This window comes from Indicator indicator, chromosome 27 (assembly GCF_027791375.1).
Source record: "Indicator indicator isolate 239-I01 chromosome 27, UM_Iind_1.1, whole genome shotgun sequence".
NCBI lineage: Eukaryota > Metazoa > Chordata > Aves > Piciformes > Indicatoridae > Indicator > Indicator indicator.
Window position 1 is genome coordinate 6,751,789 of NC_072036.1, and position 19,472 is coordinate 6,771,260.

The window sequence follows — 19,472 nt, forward strand, 5'->3', positions numbered from 1 at the left end:
TCTGGAGACAATCACTCTTGGGAGTTTTAATGTGTGCCTGGGCACATCTCTACAGAATCTGGAAAATTAATTTCCAAAGAATAAAATAACCCGACCTTTCATATATATATCTTTGTTCAAAAGCTGCAGGCAAAACATTCTCTCTTGCACCAGATCTTGACAATAGTTCCACTCTGGACACACACAGGAAGTGGAATTCCTTTTAGGTATTGGCGACCTAAATTATTTTCCATGCACTAACAGTGTCCTAGATGGACAACTAGACATAATAAAGGACAGAACATCTTCGTCTCTATCAATTGTGCGTTCACTATTCTCTGATTACTCACTTAAAATATTCAACTTATGCCAAGTTTCTTGTACAAGACTTGCAGCAGTTGAGTCTTTCAAGCTTTGAAGGCAGCATACAGCCACAAGATTACAAAACCCAAAAGATGTAAGGGCCAAAGATCCACCAGGTAGAGTGCTAAATCTCTTTTTGTCACCCTGCACCACTGGCTCATTACTGATTGACAGCTTACTTGCCTGCATAGAGGCAAGAGGGTAACTGATTGAATTTTTCAGATGAGTGCCCTGAAACACTGTCCCAAGTGTGGACCTTAAATAATCACAGTCTTGCTCCCCCACAAATTAAAAGGTCACGAGAGTATTTCAAAGATATCAGGACTTTGAGTTTTTATTTTTGTTTGGTTCTTCTCCTTCCATATTCTTCCTTGCAAAATAGCAAAGCAATTTTGGCTCTTTTATCCTATACAGATCTGAAAATATGTTCCCCTTTATATCTTTTACAGCTAACAGAAGAAGCCATTGTTAGTTGTACACATTCAAAACAAAATTGTTTTGTATGACTTCTTACACAGAAAACACAGCATCATAGATTAACCTCAGCCTTAGCAATGAGGTCTTTACCTTAAAGTAGGACATGATGGGCTTACTCAGTTATTATATTCCATCAGGTTGGCTTGGACCAGAAAATTAAAGCAGTAATGACAGATATGTTTAAGCAGTATTCTTATTTTGGGAATTTTTAAATGGTGAATTACGATGTTATAAAACCAGTTAAACAATATAAGCTTCAGATTATGTGTATAATCAATTGTTAGTTTAGCATTCTGTTAAAAACAGACTTTTCCTAAGGAGTCTCCATATTTAAGAACTTATTTACTGAATGCTTGCATAATTCAACCATTCAATGATGATGAAAAAGAAGATTGTTACATAAACATTTCTGTTCATGCACATTTGCAAAACAAAACATTTTAAAAATTGAAAGCTCATTCTTCAGAGTTGTAGCTGCAAGCTTCCAAATTAAACAGCAGAAACCTGCAAAGACCAGTAGGTTGAATTTCTTGCTAACTGTCTGTTCAGTAAAAGCTGCTGACTTTCTGACATCCTCAGAGTTGTCAAAAGACATTATCACAAAGCAAGCTTAGCCCTTCCAAAGCTTTCTGTCTATAAAGAATCTGAAAGGGAGTTTTGTGCCCATGGCTTGAAAACAAGGCACACAGTGACTGCACCCATTCACCTAAGTCAAAGCTGTAATACATATTCCCAGCAGACTGAATGTAAATGAAATTCTTTCCTGGCTTTGCAAACCTCAATATTTCTGAGTTTTAGAAAACATACACACACTCCTCCCAGAATATCTGAACAAGAAATATGCAGATAAATATGTAGGTAGAAGAATGCAAAAAAAAGGACAGCTGGATTTCCACATAGGATTGCTGCTGATTTTCACATAGGAGTGCTGTTGATTTTACACCAGAAAAAGCAAAACCATAAAGTCATTGGATGTCTTGCACATCAGCTGCTGTATATGCATAGCAGATACCTAAAAGTACAATCTTAAAGCAAGTATTCATTAACAATATTTTCAATCTTATAACAAGTCTTCTGCATATCTACACCAAGAGCACTCCTCCACAGTGCCTACGCTCACATGGTGACACTGGAGAGATACAAATTCTATGTCACTTACGTAAGCCCCTGGTAATCGAGACACTAAAGGTTTTCCTGTGCAGTTTTCACAGCAAGGATCCACATCAAGAGCCCTGCCTCACTCCATTGAGTTTTGCACCCTTCAGCGGGCCCTGAGCACTGCTTCCTCCCCATTTGCCTCAGGGTGGCCCCAGCCCAAGCCCTGGGAGACCTCCAGACCTACACTAATGAGACATGAAATCCCACCAAGGGAAAAAGCACTGGGGTCCTGACTGTTCAGCTATATAAAGCCTCTTTGCAGAAGCAATCTTTAAGAAAATAGGCTCCATCCTACACATGCAGAGAGCTTAGCAGCCACCAACTCTAAAGGCATAGAGTATGTAAAGAGAAGCCTGAAAATTTTCAAATATGAAAACTACTACTAAAAACCACATTAAATATTGACAAAGAATATTGTTGTTTGTTTGTTTGGTTGGTTTTTTTTAATTTAAAAGTACCTAGACAAAGCTTAGTATTTAGCAACTCAGTACAAGGAGACAAAAAATAAACATGTTTGACTATTTCATCCTAGCAGATATAAATCACTTCATAATGCTTCCAAAACAATGATTTAGGACCAATATGAACCACAGCAAATATGCTTACTCCTCAGAAGAAACTGGAAAAATTAAACAGCAGGGCTTTTTGTCTCAGACCATTAAAATGTATTTGAAAAATTAGTCTATGCAAAATATTTTAAATATGTAAATTAAAATAATATTTTCTGTATTTTTAAGATTTCTAGAAGCAATAACAAATTGCTTCTAGAAATAATTAATAGAAATATAGAGTACTGAGCCAGTCATTCCTTAATATCAGAGGCATTATGAGGTACACTAAAGGAAGTGCCCTTTTGCACAAGAATTAAGAAGGTTGCTTAAGGTCACACGATCAGCCAGACACAACTGTTATCTGTAACCAAGTCTTCACAATCAGACTGCTGCTTTAATTAGTAGCTTGACCTTCCTAGACATGAAAAATCAGTCTCCTCTGACACTGAATCATTTTTTAATTTGATAAAACTGAATTAACAATATGTGCTATTCATGGATGGCATCCGTGGACACAGATTTGATACAGATGCTCCTAATATTCTTTCTACCCCTTGTATTTCATCTGTATGAATCACTGCCTGGGTAGGCACCATCTGTCCTTTGTTCTCTGTTGCCAGAACGGGCCACTTCAGAAGAAAGAAAAAAAAAAATAAAACAGTGTCAGAATTTCATTAACGATGAAAATTCTGAGCTTAAGGCAACAAGCTACTTAAAGACTAGGATTAATTCACTTCTTGGACTCCTCACAACTGAAAATGGTTTGGGTTTGTTGCATCTTTCAAGATGTGAGACTCTTTCAGAACCTCTGTAGTTCTTGTGGCCTTTTTCTGAACACTTTTCAAGTGTGCTCATGCATGGAAATTACAGACCCCAGATCTCAATGCAAGCATTTCTCCTGTATTCCTCACAATCAATCAGCAGCATCTAACTGTGCTTACTGGACGGAACCCCATCTATGCATCAAAGAATTTAATTTGCCCCACAACCTCAGGTTTGCACTTGGCAGTTCATTTTTAGTTGGTTATTTATATTATTATGTAAGCATGAATTTCTATTAGCGAGTAAAGCAGTTTGCTCTATAACATGGTTCTTTTATTATAATTTACTATTCCAACTATTTCCCTCATTTGCAAATTCTAAGGGATACTTATCTCCATACCCTTGTTGAGAACAACGGATTTAGCTGTGCATTTTTTGTAGTTTACCTTCTTGATGTTTCTGTCTGCCTACAAAGACTGCAGGCAAAGAAGAGATTTTTAGAGCAGAAAAAAAGCAGTAAAAAGATAAACTACTCAGCAGAGAGTACCAAGGACTCTTTAAAAGATGAGTGCAGTGGGTGTTAATCAGGAAATCAAATGTGTCCAATCACATTAATATATTAATTCTCACAAGGCTAGAGCCTAGCAAAGAGACACTAAATTGTCAAAGAGGGTGGTTATTCTTGGGAATTGCACAGGATGGAAGCAGAATAAGAGAGCAATCAAATCCAAGCTAAAGGATGTACTAAATTCAGCTGTGAATTCCTTGCGGCAGAGACCTCTGTTCCATACTCATCAGATCTCAGACCGTAACTGTGGTCTACAGAGGCAGTGTCTGTAGCGATGGAGACTGGCCAGCTCTAGGGAATGCCTCCCCTGTCACTTGGGGGTTCACTCCATGGTCTGTTAGCACCCTGGATTTTCTTCCTTCAAACCCTGAATTCACTGTGCAGTCAAGTGCTTATCGAATTTATTACCACCTCTACAATGCTACTTGCACCTTCCTCCTACTACTGTGAGAAAATGGCACTGACCTCTGTTGCAGACCAGTACATACCCAGGGCCAGCAAGACTTCACCCACTTTATTCACTCATGAACACTGTACTGTTTCATTCTTGGTGCCCTTAGGGGGTTCTGCCCTAGACCCCTCCCTCCAAACTCAGTTGGTTTGACAAGTTTGCAGATGACACCAAACTGGGTGGGAGTGATGATCTGCTCAAGAGTAGGAAGGCTCTACAAAGGGACCTGGACAGAGTGGAGTAGGGAAGTGATCATGCCCTGTACTCAGCACTGGTGAGGTTGCACCTCAAATACTGGGTCCAGTTTTGGGACCCTCACTACAAGAAGGACATTGAGGTGCTGGAATGTCTCCAGAAAAGGGCAATGAAGTTGGTGAAGGGTCTGGAAAACAGGTCTTGTGAGAAGCAGCTGAAGGAACTGGGGTTGTTTAGGCTGGAGAAAAGGAGACTGAAGGGAGACCTCCTCGCTCTCTACGACTATCTAAAATGAGGTTGAAGTGAGGTGGGAGGTTGGTCTCTTCTCCCTATCAGGCAACAGAATAAGAGGAAATGGCCTCAAGCTGTGTAAAGGGAGGTTTAGGTTGGATGTTAGGAAAAATTTCTTTACTGAGAGTGGTCAAGCATTGGAGCAGGCTGCCCAGGGAGGTGGAGGTCGCCATCCCTGGAGGTGTTCAAGAAAGGTGTAGACATGGCACTTTGGAACATGGTTTAATGGGAATGGCAGTCTCAGGTTGGCAGTTGATGATCTTAGATGTCTTTTCCAACCTTAACGATTTCCTGATTCACGGTCAGCATTCACTGCATGCTCAGGGCTCGCTATGAGGAGAAGGTTTAGGCACTTGACTTACACGCCACAAACCCTAACACAGAGGCAACCCTGCCTAAAACCTGCACCTGTGCATCTCTCCCGCTCTGCCCACGCCCACGCCTCTCGCAGCAGCACCCCTCTTGCAGAAGCAGCGCTCCCCGTTCTCTCCATTGGAGCTGCCGCCAGCCGTCCCCCCCTGCGGCTCCCGCCAGCCGCATTCGCCAGCGGCCGCGAGGGCGGGCACGAGGTCCCGCGCGCCCCCGCCGCGGGAGGGAGTCAGGCGGGGCGGGGCGCTGCAGGCGGGGCCGGGCGGTGACGCGAGCGCTGCGCGGCGCAAACAGCCCGGCGGCAGCCCGGCAACCCGCTGCCTTCGGCCCGGAGTCGCTCACGCCCGCGCGAGGGCCGGATCGGCTTCGCTGCTTGGGAGGACGGCGAGACAAGAGCGGCAAGGCTGGCGCGGCTTGGCGCAACAGCCCTAAGGGGCTGAGGCCGCAGCCCGGTGCTGTTGGTGGGGACGGCGGCAGTAGGAAGCGCCTGAGGCCGGTCCCGGGGCTGGAGCAGCCGTCTCTGGCAGTGCTTCGCGGCTGGGGCGCCGTCGGCGCGGCTCCCCGATAGGGCCCGTGACGGCGGAGCCCGAGCAGCGGCGGGGGCCAGGCGGTGAAGATGGCGACCCCGGGGATGGGCTGGCAGCAGCCGCAGCACAGCTACGGCGGCAGCTCCGTACCCGGCGCGGGGAAGCTCGGCTCCGGTTCGGCACAGCCGGGACTGGGCGCAGAGCACAGCCCGGACCTGCATTTCAAAATGAGCAAGAAGATTGCCCAGCTCACCAAGGTGAGGAGCGTTCCCCCGTGCCGAGCTCTGCCGCCTTTTCTTCTTGCCTCTTGTTCTGTTTCCCTTAGCATCTTGCCGGCACCGAGGCAGAGATGCGGCTGAGAGAGGCCGCGTTGTAGCCACGAAGGCCGAGCCCGGCGAGACCGCTTTGCTCCGGGAGAAGCCCCGGTCTCCGAAGGGCGCCCTGCCGGGTCCTGCGGTGAAAGCTCGGGCACACCGCGAACGTGGAGACCGGGAACGGCGGGTGTCAGGCAGGAGCTGTGCACGGGAACTGCCGCAGTACTGGTTCCCGGTTAGCTGTGTCCACATTCCTTTTGGCACAGCCAAGTATCTGGGTATGTGGTGGTGATGCCTGATTGCTAGGATGATCTTTGCTATGTAGACTGAAAATTGTAGCTTCTAGCTCCTTTGCAAGCCGTTCTCAGAGTCTTTAATCAGAGATGTGGGTGATGCATGCTTTCCTTTAGCCTAATAGAAGTGCTCTGTAAGGTGTCTGGCAATATCCGAAATGCCTTGGAGGGTGAGGGAGAAATTAAAGTATCTCTGCTCGTGTATTGCTGATTGAACAGGTTCTGTTGCAGATGCCCAGGACAGAAGATACACTGTGCCTTTGCTAAAGGTTGGGGTAAAAACTACAAGGTGTTTTAAAAACATACTGTTAAGGTTAGTAGGCCCCACTTTGCAGATGTGATTGTGGCTGTGATTTACTGAGAATAACTCAGAGAAATGCCTTGGTGCTGTCATCTCTGTTGTATGACGTTTCAGCTGTAGGTGAACAGCATTGTTTAGGAAATGAAAGGCAGATTATTTTTGTTAAAGCAGAAGAAATAGTTTTTGCCAGGAATGAAATAGCTAAAGGTTGAAAAGTATTTTAAAAGCACAGTGGGAACTGCTAGTAATCTTCAAATGTATGCTAAAATGGATGAAGGTGACATTTCATTGGAACTAATAATGAAGAGAATGAAGGCTGCTGGCAGTGTCTCAGTGGAGACAGTTTGTATTTAGGCACAGCTGATGTACTGTCGACCATTTAAAAATAGTATTTTTCATGGCCCACTGTGCACCTTAATGTTCTGGGAAACTGATGACTGAGAAGTATTTCATCTTGCCTTGGAATTCATACTCCAGTTTCTTTATATGCTAACATTAGTGGAACTAAAATTATCATATAAGGAGAAAAGTAGAATTAAAATAACTTGAAGAATCTTCTTTTGATTTTATTCCGGCTGCATATTACGAATTACAATATTAAAGATGGGACAACAGACTTTTGCTCCTTGAAAGCTTCAGAAAGTACCTAGAGACCACAGAAGTATTTTAGACTTACTTTAACACCTGGTGCATATACAAAATACTACTTTCAAAGAACAATTTTTATTTATGTGGGTGTCCTTTGATATCACTTCCCTTCCTGTCTCTAGGAATTTACTTAGCTATTTATAGCTGATCTCAGAAGCGGTGTTTCCCTTCAGTTGTGAAGTTATTTGTGTATGCCCATGAGTTCCACGTCACTGGGCATGTGCCCTCTGATCTCTTGCTGTGTGATATATCTTGAGGTGGATGTGAGTTAAAGATGGATTTAAATGTGTGGTGCTGGAATGTTTTGAACTTCTGTATTGGGAAGAGATTGAATGTAAATACTGGTTTTCCTAAGGTATTTTATGACCCATCGTAGAGTTCTTCTAAAATTTTAGAAACTCTTTCCTGACAAAGACTTCAGAGTATGCTATGAATTGTCTTCTCACAAATTTAAAGTAAGTGTAAACTATGCTCTTGTACAGGGAGTTTATATATGAATGAGGCTTCTGACTGAAAGCTATTATTTGTTTCCAGTGATTTGCAGATTCTAGCATTGGTTTTGTTTGTGTTCTGTTTTCAAGTTTTAGGGAGAAAACTTGGAAAAGCAGCTTATCTTTGTCCTGACCGATGGTCTGGAGTGGAGAACAGAATTTATAGATGTAAAGCAAAATGTATAGTAAAGATATTTCTGCTGCTCCTATTGCAACAATAAGACTAAATATTTAAAGATTAAGATTACAAGTATTCCATAGCATTAATTAGTAGCTGGAAGGTTCAGGTCCTACATTTCTATTTGTTTCTTGGCCTTTCAGAAACAGAGGCTTAGAAGAAGTATAGAAACTTCTGGGAAAAGTGTTATCTAAACTTTCTAACCTGCTCTAGGATCTGAATCCTGATTTGTTAGATGGCTGCAGAAATTAGTCTTTAGAAAGGACTCAATATACAGGGGAAAAATAAAAATGTGTTAATTTCTGTAAGTGAGAGTTAACTGTCAGAGAAGAACTTCACTTTGCAGCAGATTTCTGGAAATAAACTGATAGGAAGAAGATAGGATATTTCTATGAAAGTCTTTTGACCAAGTCTTTCTGCTCTAGCTTTGTCAAATGCTTACTAACTTAAGTGTACAGAATTCCTCTTCAGTAAACTAGAAACTTCTTATTAAGAAAACCACTTCTTAATTATATAACACACTTCTCACATACATTCCGTTTTCCCCCTTTATCTTTTTTTGTCTTCTAACTCTTCTCTGCTAAGTCTGTCAGTGGGTTTAGAGCTGGAGTGAGGTGCTTTACCAGGTCAAAACAAGCCCATCAATATAGTTTAAATCTAAATATGCATGGGGCATTGCCAAAGGGGTATGTGTAGTTGAGTTACCCAAACAGCTTCTCACAAAAGAAATATTGACTTTCAAGAGTTTATTTTTGCATATACTTAAACAGTTTGTATAACAAGCTATGAGTAGCAGCAAAAGTGAATGCTTTCCCCGCAGAAGGTGCAGGTCATTCATGAAGTAAATGTGAAATTCCGAAATTAGGATTCCTCTGTCATGTTTTTGCCTTATTTAGAGAGAATTTGATGTTTCAGTCAAAATAATACAGAAACACAAAGAAAAAAGTGAAATTTGTTTAATAACCAGATTTAATCAGTAATCCAGAGTGAGGCAAAAAAAGATACACATTTTGTAGAGCACAACACTTCTGAAGTAGGGAGGAAAAACTTGATTTAATACGCTTAATTCACAGGGGAAAGCAAAACAAATAGTTAGAACTGCAGCTTTAAAAAATAAAATGATACTCTATGTCATATGTGGAGACTGTGGTAAATTGTAACTGAAGCAATTTTTAGACCTTCCTCTTCAGTATAAGCTCTCTATTTTTAGGTATTTTGGAAGGTCTGTGTACCAGTTTGGGGATAAAGTAGCATCTGACACAAAGATTAAAGCCAACAAGAAATGAACTGCGATTATGAGATTGCATAGATATGTTTGCACCACTGCATGCTGGAGTGCTAATGCAGGGCTGAATTATGCCTGCTGCAGATGGAAATATGCATATATATATTTAATAAGTTTGCATAAGACAACTGGAATAGAAAACAAAAAAGCAAGTTGCTGCTGTGCTTACATCAGTGGGGGAGAATGGGATTAATTTTTACAGTTGCCAGAAGTGGCTTTGGTTTGTTTTTTTTTTTTGTTTTATGTGCTGTAGTTTGCAGCCTGAGCATTTGTGATTGAAAAATCTGCGTCCTAAATGTGTCTGCAAAGTCTGTTGTGCAAGATTTGTGAAATCCACATAAATCTTTGACTTCTATGGAATATCTGCATGGGTCCATGTGGGCGTTATGCAATGGCAGTCATAATTTATGTGGTTGCATCATGTTAGTTACAGAAATCTTACGGTAACTGGAAGAAGAGTCTGTAGGTGACACACAGATGATCTCTGTATTTAATCAAAAGGAAAAACTGTAGAACTCCCATCTTTTCCCTTGGTACATGCTCAGGGCTGGATAGTTCAGTTCTGGAAAAGTTCCAAAAAAACCTCAGCTAGTTCAAAGGCTGAGGCAACAAAGTTATCTGAGAAACACCATAGTTCAGTAAACAAGAAATTAGACTGGGGTCTCCTGAGGCTAGAGTTCTGTTCTCAAATCTGCCATCACTTTATTGTGTGAATTTGGGGAATGTTGTTGTTGTACGTTGTTTTGTTTGTTTGGGGTTTTTTGTTGTTTGGTTTGGTGTTTTTTGTGGGGAGTTAGTGGTTTTGTTTGAGTTGGTTGGTTTTGGTTTGTGGTTTTGATTTGGGTTTCTTGGTAGGATGAAGTGCTGGTGTATTTTTTTTTTTTGAGGATTTTGTGTGTGTGTTTTTGGGTTTGGGGTTTTTTTGGATGGTTTTAAAAGCCCATAATTTTCTACTTTTTCCTTTCTGACTTCCTGTCTTAGAGGGAAGTACTTGAAGACTGGATGTTAAGGTAATAGGTGACCCCCTGAGAGTAATTAAACCAGTGAGTTGCTTGGGAGTGTAGACAGTAAATTTCTTTCAAAGAATAAAGAGCAAATTTAATGCTCTTAAATTCAGGTGGTTATGCTTCTTATTGTGTGTACTTTTTTCTGGAATAGTTACAAGTTCTCCCTCAGCCATCAGAATGCAGTGCTATGAAAGAAGAGCCATAGGGTTTAACTTACAGTAATGATTTTTAAAAAGGGTTTCCAGTGAAACTTTGCCAGTATTTATTTGGAAGTATCCTGCCTCAGGAAGCAAAACTAAGCCTCTCGCAGAAGGTTCACTGTGCACAGTGAGAAAGTGAAAATCTAAACCCTGTAGAACTGTTTTGATGTTAGCTGTCACCATGTGGTAGTTGATGCCATTAAGAGTTTTGCAAAAACTCGAGTTTTAGTTTTTTAAGCAGCCTTCTGCCATCTTTCCAATGTGTGTGAACATTGGCAGCAGGCCAGTATTTGCTAACAGTTCTAGGGTTGCATGAAAAGAACGGAAATTTAGAGGCGGCTGTGATCTGACTGCGGATTTGGAAGTCAAATTTTTTGCATATGCTTCTGACTGGTAATGTGGGAATAAGTAGTATGTTTTGTTATTGCATGAAATAGTTTTCAAGGACTAGAAGATAGGAAAATGTAATATTAGGTATTAAATTCTTTTGCATTTCTCTGGAGATATTTAATTTTGGTTTGTGTTAATTATGCCAGAGGTAGCTTAAGTCTCTCGAGAAGGGAGAGACTGAGGACAGGAACTGAGACAGTATTTTTAAAGCAAGTTTCTTAAGATTTTGCTTTTTTCATCATGCTAGTAAAGTCTCTCCATCTTCCTTGTCTGGCTCTGTCCATGTGGTGTTCTCACTGTGTCCTTACTTGGCAGTAGTTTTGGTCTTCAAGGATGCTCACAGAAGAGTAATTTTCTATCCTGATGGTGGTATAAGGGCAAAGATGGGACTGGGTAAAAATGTCAGGGCTTTAATACCATCTGGTGTAGTTCAGAAAAATCAAGTAGAGCTTTTAGGCTCCCAAAATCTTCTTCAGACCTTAAATATAATCAACAGTTATTGTCTTTATCTGAGTACTTTCTGGTTGAAGAACTTGGAATAGCTTTGAAGCAGCTGTGGCTTCTAATTTAAACCTTCCCACGTTTAAATAAAAAGATTTGACAGTCCTGATATGAAGCCTAGGAACTCTCTTTTAATGTTGTTTATTCCCAATCAGGACTCATTGAAAGAAGTTAATTTTTTTCTGATACCTTGAAGACCATGTATGCCTTATAGTTCTTCTATTCTCTATCATTGCACACTTATAAGGGCAGACTGCAGGGTGCTATATGGACTTAGAATATATATTATATATTATATTTTACAGCTCAGTATGGTGGTATGTGTGAATTAGGTCAATGACTTTTCAGCCTTTTTTTCACAAGATGTTAAGAATAAGAAGTAAGCAACAATGAAATGTTTCGTATAAAAACAAAACAAACAAACCCTAAATATTCCTTTGCTTTCCACCTCCATAACCTTAATGGCTCACTACTAACTCAGACTTCTAGACCACTGCCAGCTCAATGTCTTAAAGATACTTTCTGTCTGTGTAACTGAAAGTGTGATGTTGCTGAAAAACTGTCTGATCACACATTTGCTTGTCTAAGCTACTAGTCTAGAATGCCTCTTAAATGTGCTTGTGCATATATCAGCTTCTCTGAGGTTATGTTGAGGGTTTTTTTTCATGTTGTGCAAACATTAAAAGCAGTTAAAATTAAAAGATCAATACACTGGGGAGGAGAATGAATACTGATGTGGCACTTAGGGACACGGTGTAGTGGTGGACTTGGCAGTATTAGATTTACAGTTGGCCTTGATGATCCTAGATTTTCCAGCCTAAATGATCCTCTTGCTCCATGCTTATTCTTTACTGCTACAATTTAATAATATAAAGATACAGGAATTGGAAAACTGTTAGGTGCTATTGCTCTGACATGTATGTCAGGTGTTACATCTGATACATCAGTATGAAGATATTTAAAGAAAAACTATGAAGAGGATTTTATCACTGAGTTCAGCGTTGCTAATATGTCAAAATCTAAAAACTAAGGAAGAAAGAACATGGAGGCCACAAATGCATCCTGATACTGCAAGTTCCATAAAGATTAAAATCTGTTAACCTTTAGCTGCTTTTCATGTGTGATGATATAAGTCCCATGGGGGAAAAATGTTTTGAATTCAGTTTGATTTTTGAGTTTTTTAGCAACTGTTATTTTGGGGGTAAGTACTGCATAGTGAAAGAAGGCTTTTGCTGTTATCTCAATTTAGATGAAATCAAGGAAGTGCCAGTTCAGAGTTAAGAACGTAATACTGAAATGCTTTCCTCCAGATGCAACAGTTGTAAACAGGACAGTCTTTTATATATATTTGGAAAATAAAATAATTGAACTCTATGTAACTGTACAAGGTATTTATGGTTTAATTTCTTTTGTACACTTATAAATTAGTATGGACACAGCACTTTGAAGTACTCAGTCCTGCAGGGAGTTTTGATTTGTCATGTCTTTATAAAAACATGTCAGCAGAAGACAGGCTCATTTTGAAACAACCTCTGTGCACATTTGTGGCACTCCAGATATCAAAAAAGAGACTATTTGAGTAAAAGTCCAATTGCAATTTAATCTTAGTAGTAGTTCTGTGTTCTTCAACCATTGTAAGGCTATATTCAGTAACAGCCTTGTTTGGATTTGGTAATGTCTGTATTCTGCAATCTGCTGGTGTTGTGTACCTTTTTTCATGTCTAGAAGTAAAATTGGATGTGTAGTGCATCCGATAAATACGTATAAATTTATTGTTAAGTCACTTTAATGGGACAGTAACTGCCAGCCTTAAGTAGCCACTGAAATTCTTTCAATATCTCATTATTTAAACTCAGGCTTTGGCATTAAAACAGTTATTTTGTCAGTGATGCTACTGTTTCCCTACCCCTTCAAGTCTCTGTTGAAAACTTTACCCTCCTGTTAACTATGGGGAGGTGGGGGACATTACCTTTAGTAGTCATTAACTTTTGCTGTTTGCAGGCTTACTGCTAAATCAGCAAATCTCAACATAACATTATGAAATCAGATGAGTATGGCTCTTGGCTGATACAAGTTTGGCAGTAGTAAGCCAGGCTTTTGTACATTGTTCTAATGACTGATGTCATACCAATAACCAAAGGCATTGCTTTCTAAAAATAACCAGAAGAAACAAAAACATTCTGAAGCTATTCACCATCTTGTCCTACTTAATGCATATTACCTGGTTCTGCTCCCTCAGTCAGGCTTTTTTAACTGAATCTGGAAAGCTATGAGGAGGAACAACCTTTTGCTGAGGTTGTCACTTGGCTAAGCTCAAAATGACAGCCTTTAAAAATAGCTACTGTTAAAAAGTTCATGAAGTCCTCCTTGTTCCAGGGGCTTCCATTAAGTGAAAGACAGCTTTTTAGCTAAAAATGATATGATTATAAGAAATATATGCTAAGAATAATCTCACGAAAAGAGAAATCTTTCCAGCCAGTTTCCTCGAATTTCATTTCTGGAAGCCTGAATAGTAATGTGGTTAGAAAACAGGTGTGCTATAATCCAGAGATTGGTAATTGAACAATGCTTTTGCTTACAATGTGACTGAAAGCTATAATTTCTAGTGAAGAGCGTCTGACACTGCCTCCTCAGATCAAGTATTTTGCAGCATATATGCTGATGTGCTTGGATGGGTTGTACTGTATTTCAGTAATCTCCTGTGACTGTCTTTGTCCTGTTAAAATTTCCCAAATGAGTATAATGGTGCCTTAGATCTGTAATCAAGATTAGGGGCAAGGACTTGATTTATTTTAATCTATTTTCTGTAATTAAGTTCAAGTTTCACACTTGAAAATATACAAAGTTTATTTGTAATAAGTACTTGAGGATATGTTTGCAGGCTAAAAAAAAGGGAATTAAACACCTTGGAAACTTTGTGTATGTCTTTCTTTCTAATATTAACCTGTATTACCAACACATTAATGTTAAATACCTGCATTATTTATTTTTATATGAATATAAATAATACTTTTTGTGTTGTGCTACTGGGTGGTAGAACAGAAGAAATTTTTGATCCATTGATTTGGTTGAGTTGTTCGCTAGCTTTCTGTGCTGTGTTGGATACAATATTAACTTTGTTCCATTAAGTTCCTATGTCACAAAAATCAGTCAGTCCTTACCCTCTCCCCCTTCTTTTTTATTTTTACTTTTTAAAAGCATATAGTTGTTCGCTTTATGCTGAGATTTGCAAAAATATGTTCTAAAATAGAAACTGATCTTTGGCAGGGAGGACACTTGACTTGTTCTTTAGCTGATCTGAGTATATTCTGTGGCCATTCTCTACTCCCATGGTTCTTGTCTTACGTTCCTCTATTTCCATGCTCTGCTTCACACCTTCTCAATCAACAGTGCATGAGAGTGCAGTTCTTGTAATTTCTGTTGGGGCAGGCACTGCTATATTCAATATCCTTGAACCTTCTGTGCAAGCAAAGAGCCTGAAGCAAATTTAACTTCTTTTTGTTTGTATTGTTTTCCATAGCTGTGAGTTAATACTCTAAAATGAACTGTATTCTATAGCCCAAAATATAACATTACCTTTTTTGACATATATCTGTGTAATTTTTTTTAAATGGCAAATTAACATGTTTTCTGTTTGGTTTTGTTCTTATGGGCTTATGGTCCCGGTTCCTGAGAGAAGGTAAATTTCCTGCTTTTAGGAAACTATTGTGTTGTTCAAAGTTGGAGATGGACGTAGAATGTTGTTTCACTATAAAATGTATATGCTTCTCTATCTGCCTGTATGAAATTCTGGTAAACATAGCTTCTGAAATTTAAGCTCTGACTGGCATGCCCTAATTAGTGGCTGGTTTAATGACCACGGTGGTGTCAGGTTAATGGTTGGACTCCATCTTAGAGGTCTTTTCCAACCAAAACAGTTCTATGATTCTATTTGATTGTAGATTTGCTGCTACTTCTTGAGCATCTTCTGTTCTCATGTACAGAAAATGGATTCGTATAGGGTAGCATTGAAGAGGGAAAAAAATTATGCTTGGTACAGAAAAACTTGCAGAAAATTCTCTCATCGGGGAAGCCAAGCCCCAGTCTTTTGTCCAAGAATTGAGAGTATCCTCCCGCCTAGCCCCGAGGACTGCCTTGCTGCCGCTGTTCCTGGTGCTGAACGTGGGGCACGCCGGGGGGCGGGCACCTGCCGCTCGCCGTGGTGCTGAAGGCGGCCCGCCGCGACGTGTTCACTTCTCTCTGCACAGATCATACAATCATAGAATGGCTTGAGTTGGAAGGAACCTTCGGGATAACCCAGTTCCGACCCCCTCATTGGGTAGGGACGCCTCCCACTAGACCACGTTGCTTAAAGTCTCATCCAGCCTGGTCTTAAACACTGCCAGGGATGAGGCGCCCTCAACTTCTCTGGGCAGCATGTTCCAGTGTCTCACTACCTTCATAGTAAGGAACTTCTTCCTGGTGTCTAACCTAAATCTACCCTGCTCTAATTTAAAACCATTGCCCCTTGTCCTGTCACCACAGGCCCTTATAAATACTCCCTCTCCAGCTTTCTTGAAGTCTCCTTCAGCAACTGGCATGTCAAAAGCAAATGAGTTTTACTTCCAGTGATGCAAACCAGTACAGTTCCCTGATAGCAAGATCTCTTTAGAGGCTCAGCTTATACAATTACAACTGCCCAGTGCTTGTATGTAGTCAGTGTAGGGAGCTGTAACATTAATTACATTGAACACTAGTGGGTAAATACAGTGAGTTACTTCTTTGAAAATGTGTGCTGTGCCATTTTGCAGTGGCTTCCCAAAAGCCTCATAAACAGAAAAAAATGAAGATAAAAATACCCACTATTATTTTTCATGGACTTCTATCAGTTAGCAAAAGTTTGAGAATATTTAAATGAGTGGCAGCATTTTATTCATGTCATCAAAACTCTAGAAGAGAGGTGTCCTAAGCTGACTTGGGGTAAATGCAACACAAATGTTGACTGTTTCTTTCAGAATTTATACTTGCTTTAATTCTGTTTTGAAGTGGTGGCATTGTAAACCTTTTAAGGGTTTTTAAAAGTTGGAATTGCAGTTGTCTTAAAATTCATTTAAGGGATATATTCTGTTGCTGGATGTTGCCCAACATATCTTAGGTTTAAAATCTCTTGTAGCTCTCAAAAGAAGAGGAAATCGCATCTTGTAATGTCAAAATAAATGTGTTTTATTTTAATCAAACCCAGCAATACAGATTTCTAAGATGACTACCTTTTTTAAACTCTGATTCTCTGCTTGACTGATGGTACTTTTTATTTTGGGAAGCTTTGTTCATATTGTGCTGCTGAGAGAAAATGTATTTGTATATGGAACAATTCTTGTGGAGTGAAGATCTTTGCTATGTTGTTTTTACTGTTGTGCCAAAGGCACACTGCTCTTATCTCCTCAATACAAAGTCAGTTGCTCATCTCAGAGAACTTTCCAGTGTATTGTTCACAGTCTAAATGCCCACAAACAGATGCAACACAAATCTACTGCCTTAATTTCCTCTGTACAGGGATCTCTGTACCTGAAAGGTTCAGATAAAATATGCAAATATTCCAGAATTAATTCTGTAAGGAAGTGCACCTCAGTGCCTAAGACACATCTTGGAGTAGCCCTTTGGCCTATTCTGTATTCCTTGCAGCAATTTAAGGTCTGATTATATAGCAGATGTGTCAACTGTATTCTAGATAGATGATTGGAGGGGAAATGGGATTCTTACTCACCAGGAGGCAGATTGGGAAACTTGTACATCTGTCACTAAATCTTGGTTTTTCTTCTTTCAGTATGCTTCTCAAGATTTAACTGTCTTAGGAAATGGCCTAAAGCTAACCACACTATAGATTTGTGATGGTTATTTCTCACATAACCTGACTGATAGTGGTTAACATGCCAGAACTGAAAAAAGAGGTTGATTGAGTGTGCGTAGTGCCACATCTCTCCCAGCACAAGGGCATTGGGTGGCAGTTGCAAGTGTATGCTAAACCAGCCTGTAACAGGAAGAAGTAGTTCACCCAGGCTGTGTGCAGAATTAATTCCTAAGCTCGGCCTGTTCATTTTCTGAGTAACTTTTATCACAGTGGAATTTCCTATCCTCTTGGTCAACTCTTACATAATATTTGGGGGGAGGTGGAGGAAAGGCAGCACTCTTGAAGTCATTTGAGTCTCTGACATTCTAATTCAAATCAGATTTATTACTTGATGACTTGGAGTATAATGCACAGCTGACTTTATTTTTTTTCTTATGCACTTGTGTTTTCCTTTTACAAATGTTGGGTTTTATGCTGAGAGTCCAGACAGTCTGAATCAGATGCTGAAACATTAATGTTCTGGCGGTTACACCTTTACCACAGTTTATTCTTTCTCTATGCTTGTTTTATAAAGAAAACTGTTATGCTCAAGTAGGAATCATAAAATCATAGAATCAGTCAGGGTTGGAAGGGACCACAAGGATCATCCAGTTCCAACCCCCTGCTATGGGCAGGGACACCTCACACTACATCAGGCTGGCCAGAGCCTCATCCAGCCTGGCTGCAAACACCTCCAGGGATGGGGCCTCAACCACCTCCCTGGACAACCCATTTCAGGGTCTCACCACTCTCATGGGGAAGAACTTCTTCCTGAATCTCCCCACTTCCAGCTTTGTTCCATTTCCCCCTAGTCCTGTCACTACCTGATATCCTAAAAAGTCACATAGCCTAGACTGCATAGCTTATTTTTAGGTATTTTTTGTCTATCCTTAGGCAACCGGGACAGGATGGAAGTTGAAGCTACAATGCAGGTTTCACTTCTTGACATGTGTAGTATATGAGGGATATAGATTAGAGGAGTTCAGCACTAACAGCTCATTTCATATCTTGCTTTCTGAAGTACAGTATAGTATTACCTGACATGAACCTTCTCTGTGATGCAGGTTTAAGAGCCTTGCAAGGAAGCTTATATCACTTTCCTGCAGATGTTCAACACTGAAAGCACTGAAAACCTTAGTTTTCATTGGTTTGTTTTGGGGTGGGTTGGTTGATTGGTTTGTTTGTTTTCACATGTCCTGAGAAACACTGTGATCAGTTTCTTTATCTTATGTTGGTTCTTAGTTTTTTCTCAGTGGAGTAGAAAGTAAGTCTAATTCCTGGTGGTGAAAAGGAATTTCTGGTTACTTAATGCTTTGGTAATCAGTCCATACCTGCTTTCTGCTTCTTTTTGGCATGTTTGTTTGGGCTGGGGGGCACATTCCTTCTTTATGATACATGAGTATCACTAATGTTCCATTTTAATGACACATCAAAGAATTAATTGGAAACTCTGCATTGAGTTCTAATGTATTTTATGTCCTGGCTCTTTGACTTCAAGACTGCCCAAAATACAGGAGGTGTACTTAAAATTTAATGGAAATTAACAAGTGCAAGCATTGAACTTTTTATCTGTAAAAGGACACGTTTCTGAACTGTACAAAGTTCTGTTGGTGTACACTAAGCTTGTTCATCTTTAGGAGGCTTTTCATCATAAATAGCTACACTTCTATGGAACAGATGTTGTTTTGGAAGCTGTATTGTACATAGTCTAACTCTTGAAATATAGGTAGAATGCCATGGAAGTTCTATTGGAGTACAGATTAGAATTAGGGAGAGAATCTACCAAAAGCAGAACAGAAAACCAAGTATCAAAATCTGTCTTCTCTTAGGAGACACATACTTACAAACCAAAGCATAAATGCTATTTGATAGCTAAATTTGAAACTGCACCTTGAAAAAGTGTTAGAGAACAGCAGCAAACTTGTTGTCCACTGCTAAATGTTTTTTAATCTGCAAAGAAAATTCTCCTGTACAGTACCTTAAGTGAAGGCATCATTTATCATAGAATCACAGAATGGTTTTAGGTTGGAAGAGATCTTAAAGATCATCTAAATTCCAACCCCGCTGCAACTGGCAGTGATACTTTCCATTAGACCAAGTTGCTCAAGGCCATGTCCAACCTGGCCTTCAATAGCTCCAGGGAGGGAGTTCATAATTCTGTGGAATTAAAACTGGTCTGTTGGAAGCTGAGTTGTACACAGAACAGTCTGTCAATATGCCTCAGAATAATTTCTCAGATTCTATGACTTTCTATTCTTTATGTGGCTTATGAAAATAATTCTTAAATCTTTCTCTTAGCCAATTGTA

At 40.0% G+C, this 19,472-nt stretch overlaps 1 protein-coding gene across 1 annotated transcript in view; it reads left to right on the forward strand.

Moving 5' to 3' along the window:
- The first annotated feature begins 5,780 nt into the window (after positions 1–5,780).
- The window catches only part of FAM184A (family with sequence similarity 184 member A), a 60,789-nt gene continuing 47,097 nt past the window's right edge, over positions 5,781–19,472 (forward strand). The window contains exon 1 of the mRNA XM_054393122.1: positions 5,781–5,948. Coding sequence (XP_054249097.1) covers positions 5,781–5,948 — 168 coding nt within the window. The remainder of the gene's footprint in view (positions 5,949–19,472) is intronic.